Below are 5,000 nucleotides of genomic sequence, written 5' to 3' on the forward strand. Positions count from 1 at the left end.
GGTGGTAGTTTGACCCCTCCTCTGTACCGTGAACCTAAAGAAACACATATTTGACAAGGCTTTCATAGGAGTTGTGGGCATTTCCAGGAGTAGTTTTATGACCCTGGTGGTAGTGTGACCCTTCCTCTGTACCGTGAACCTAAAGAAACACATATTTGACAAGGCTTTCATAGGAGTTGTGGGCATTTCCAGGAGTAGTTTTATGACCCTGGTGGTAGTCTGACCCTTCCTCTGTACCGTGAACCTAAAGAAACACACATTTGACAAGGCTTTCATAGGAGTTGTGGGCATTTCCAGGAGTAGTTTTATGACCCTGGTGGTAGTCTGACCCTTCCTCTGTACCATGAACCTAAAGAAACACACATTAGAACCCGACTGACCCCCTCTATGACCTTTAGAAATAGCTGATGTGAGTAGCGAAAGTCTTGTAATACCGACGGATAACCATCTCTCTCTCTCCTCCCCAGGTTGGCGGTCGCCGCGTACCCCGGGAGGTCGCGTTGTTGCTTCGCGTGACGGGAGTGAACCACGTTGTCAAGCTTCTGGACTGGTTGGAGCGAGAGGACTCCTTTCTACTGGTGTTTGAGAGGCCCAGCCCTTGCAAGGATCTGTTTGACTACATCACGGAGAGGAAGATTATACCAGAGACGGAGGCCAGGGCGCTGTTTCGGCAGGTGGGTGTTTGGGGCGGTGTTTGTGTGTTTGTGTGTGATCGATTTGAGAGGTGTTGGGGTGGTTTTATGAGTTTTGTGTGTGTGTGATGAGTGTTTGTGTGTGTTTGGATGGGAAAAAGGTGTGTGTGTGTGTGTGTGTGTGTGCGTGTGTGTGTGTGTGTGTGTGTGTGTGTGTGTGTGTGTGTGTGTAGAGAGAGAAAAAAATAGTTTGTGTGTTTGGAGGGAGAAAAAAATGTTTGTGTTTGGAGAGAGAAAGTGTTTGTGTATTTTTTTGAGGTGTTTGAATATGGAAAAGGTAATGTTTGTGTGTGTGTTTGGAGAGAGAAGTGTTGTGTTTGTGTGTGTGTGTGTGTGTGTTTGGAGTGGTTTCATCCGTGTTTTTATGGCCATATTTGAATTTGGGGGGGATTGAAATCAAAATAAAGTGTTTTAATCCTATATATGGTTCCTTTTGTCTTTCTATGTGAATATATGTATGTATGTATGTGTAAATCACCCCCTTATACCCTCCCCCGTTCCTCTCCCCCAGGTGGTGGACATCGTGCGGGACTGCCACGGGGCGGGAGTCATCCACAGGGACATTAAAGACGAAAATCTCTTAGTGACCTACGACTCCAAGGGGCGGACCACTCTCAAACTCATCGACTTTGGGTCCGGCGCTTTGCTATCCGACAAAAGCTATACGGATTTCGACGGGACCAGAGTATATTCGCCCCCGGAATGGATACGCCACAACCAATACGAGGGGGTACCGGCAACTGTGTGGTCCCTTGGGATTCTGCTCTATGATATGGTCTGCGGGGATATCCCATTCGAGCATGACGAGCAGATCGTAGCGGGGCGCATCGCATTCCGCCAAGAACTCGGGGAGGAGGTTCAACATTTGGTCCGATGGTGTTTGCGTATGAGGCCATCGGAGCGTCCTAACTTGGAGTCCATCTTGCAGCATCCGTGGCTCTCGTGCGGGGCGACCTCCTGTGCGGCATCTTCCTCCTCCTCTTCCGCATCTTCCACCGCATCTTCCACCTCCTCCTCGTCCTCCTCCTCCTCCGCCTCCTCGCTCGATTCCAGGAGTGAAAAATGTGTTAGTATTTGTGGGTCCAGCCCTTCGCTTTGATGTAGGCCCCCGCACATAGCCGTGTTGTGAATGCCCGGGTGTTAGTGCTACTACTACTACTACTACTACTACAACTACTACTGCACTCTCTACAGCTTGTCACATCCCCCAAACATACGTAACTACACTAAGCCTTGGTGTAACATGTCTATTACCTGTTCAGAATTCGTCTTATACTCGTTTCCAAGCCTCCTACGTCTACTACTACTTCTACTACTACTACTACTACTGCACTCTCTACAGCTTGTCACATCCCCCAAACATACGTAATTACACTAAGCCTTGGTGTAACATGTCTATTACCTGTTCAGAATTCGTCTTATACTCGTTTCAAGCTTCCTACGTCTACTACTACTACTACTACTACTACTACTACTACTACTGCACTCTCTACAGCTTGTCACATCCCCCAAACATACGTAACTACACTAAGCCTTGGTGTAACATGTCTATTACCTGTTCAAAATTCGTCTTATACTCGTTTCCAAGCTTCCTACGTCTACTACTACTACTACTACTACAATTTCTACTACAGTCTACACGTTCTAAACAGGTTCTGGACACACCAATACACTTATAAAACGAAGATATAACATGTTTTTTTCTCGTTTCTGTCTTGTATAATACGCGTTTCTGAGCTTACTACTACTACTACTACTACTACTACACTTATAACAGCTTTTAAATACACATACTTATACAGAACATAAGTGTAACATGTTCTTTTCCTGTTCACTTTTTGTTCTATGCCCGTTTTGAAGCCTTCTACTACTACTACTACTTCTACTACTACACTTATGGCAGGTTCCAAGTTAGTAGCCAACACTTATAATGCACTCAAATGGCGGTGGAATATGTTTGTTTGTTTGTTTGTTTTGTTTTTCCTCGTCCTTTGTTACTTTCTTGTTTTATACTTGTTTGTTTTTTCTTGTTTCTTATTCTCTCTCTCTCTCTCTCTCTCTCTCTCTCTCTCTCTCTCTCTCTCTCTCTCTCTCTCTCTCTCTCTCTTTTCTTTCTTTTTTTCTTCTGTTCATATTATTATTTTTGTTTTTTATATATATTTTTTCATCTACTACTACTTCTACTACTACTACTACTACTACTACTACTACTACTACTACTACTGCAACCAAAGGCATTATTAACTTATTATTATTATTATTATTATTATTATTATTATTATTATTATTATTATTATTATTATTATTGGTATTTTTAAGGTGCTCTGTGCGTGTGTGTGTGTGTGTGTGTGTGTGTACGTGTAAATAGGTGTACATAACCATCTTGTAAATACAGTCATACAGTCATTGCTCAAGTGTGTGTGTACGTCAGTTGGTTAGCTAGTCTACATGTGTGTGTGTACGTGTGTGTGTGTACGTGTGTAACTTAGCCCCTCGTTGTCTTGTGTACGTTTCTGTGTGTGTGCGTGTATATGTGTGTATATATATAACTATGATCTCAGTTTGTGTGTGTGTGTGTGTGTGTGTGTGTGTGTGTGTGTGTGTGTGTGTGCCTAGCCATGTTCCTGTCTCATGTACGTAATTCATGTATACATAGAAATTTTTGTACACACACACGCACACATGTAGGTTAAAAAGAATCATGTACGTTTTTTATCCAATTTTATTTGATTTATTTTTCCGTGTGTAGAATTTTTTGGTGTTAGAGAGAGAGAGAGAGAGAGAGAGAGAGAGAGAGAGAGAAACATTGTCTTCGATCTAAAAAATATTTGGACTTCATTTTCTCATTATTTCATATTTTTCATTTTCACTTAATTTATGTAACTTATCTATTCATTCATTCATTCGCCGGTTTTCAAATGTAAATGCTGTATAAATATCGATAATAATGATGATAGTAATAATGATAACAATAAGGGTTAATACTTAGCTAATAATAATAATAATAATAATAAGGTTAATAATAAGATAATAATATTTAGTCTCGTGCTAACTGTAAATATATTTTCTAAGACTGCTTCGATTTTTATTATTATTATTATTTTTATTTATTTTTTGTGTGATTTTGTTCGAGTGGAAACTGTGAGTGAAATTTTGAATCTCGGGGATTTTGGGGAATTTGTAAAGACAGAGAGAGAGAGAGAGAGAGAATTATAGTTGAAATTTGTAAAGAGAGAGATAATTATAATTGAAATTTGTAGAGAGAGAGAGAGAGAGAGAGAGAGAAAGAAAGGAAGACAAAAAGAAAGAAGGAAAAAAAGAGGAAATTCGGAGAGAGAGAGAGAGAGAAAATGTGTGTGAGAGAATGTGAAAGAGAGAGAATATTAGACGATTGTGAGAGAGAATATTAAAGATTGCAATGAGAGAAAGAGAGAGAGAAAAGAAACTAATATTAGAGAGAGTCGTGAGAGAGAGAGAGAGAGAGAGAGAGAGACAAACCTTTTAACAATATGAGAGAGAAAGAAAGTTTTAAAAATAAATAAATTAGGAAAGAGGAAAGTATCTAATTTTAATCGGGTAATATATATAAAAAAAGCGTTCCTATATTAAGAGAAAAAATAATGTAGACAGAATGATTGGTTGGTTTAATAAATGTAGTAAAATTAATGATTGGTTGATGTAATTTGTGTACTTAGCATAATTATAAGAACCATAGATAACTACTACTACTACTACTGCTACCACTACTACAACTACTACTACTATTGTTGCTGCTACTGTAGGAATTACTTATAAAATTGGTATCTTAAGAAATTTTTTAGAGAGAGATTTTGGCAAGATTTTGATTTCAGTAAAAGAAGAGATTTTGAACAAGGGTATGAAGAGGAAGTGTTTGTGAGGTGAGCTGGAAATTTTTGGAAAAGATTAAGGTGAAAATTGTGGAAAAAAGTGAAAATTTGCGAAAATCCAAAATTTGTAAAGGAATATTTAAAATGATATTTGTAAAAAGGCAAAAACTTAAATTTGTAAAAAGTTTCAACTAAATTTTGTGGAAAACCTAAAATTTATAAAAGGAATAAAACTTGAAATTTGTGAAAAAAAAGATAAAATTTTGAAAAAAAGCTTAATCTTGTGAGAAAAATTAATTTGCAGTTCAAACTAAAATTATAGAAAACAAAACTCAAAATTTGTCTGGAAAAACGAAATTTGCAAAAAGTTAAGAACGGAAAATTATGAAAAACTCAAAATTCATGAAAAAGACAAAACTCAAAATTCGTGAAAAAACTCAAATCTGTAACACACTCAAAT

The 5,000-nt window shown here is 38.3% G+C and overlaps 1 protein-coding gene and 1 long non-coding RNA gene across 2 annotated transcripts in view; one reads left to right on the plus strand and one right to left on the minus strand.

Annotated features, from left to right (window-relative positions):
* LOC126988575 (serine/threonine-protein kinase pim-1-like) overlaps window positions 1-1,791 on the plus strand; it is a 19,437-nt gene extending 17,646 nt beyond the window's left edge. The window contains exons 3-4 of the mRNA XM_050846908.1: window positions 468-674; window positions 1,204-1,791. Coding sequence (XP_050702865.1) covers window positions 468-674; window positions 1,204-1,791 — 795 coding nt within the window. The remainder of the gene's footprint in view (window positions 1-467; window positions 675-1,203) is intronic.
* The window catches only part of LOC126988576 (uncharacterized), a 3,506-nt gene continuing 232 nt past the window's right edge, over window positions 1,727-5,000 (minus strand). The window contains exons 1-2 of the long non-coding RNA XR_007742255.1: window positions 2,248-5,000; window positions 1,727-2,094 (exon numbers count right to left, since the gene is read on the minus strand). The exon at window positions 2,248-5,000 is cut by the window's right edge and continues 232 nt beyond it. This is a non-coding gene — a long non-coding RNA (uncharacterized LOC126988576). The remainder of the gene's footprint in view (window positions 2,095-2,247) is intronic.

The sequence above is a fragment of the Eriocheir sinensis genome, chromosome 69 (assembly GCF_024679095.1).
Source record: "Eriocheir sinensis breed Jianghai 21 chromosome 69, ASM2467909v1, whole genome shotgun sequence".
NCBI classification, from domain to species: Eukaryota; Metazoa; Arthropoda; class Malacostraca; order Decapoda; family Varunidae; genus Eriocheir; species Eriocheir sinensis.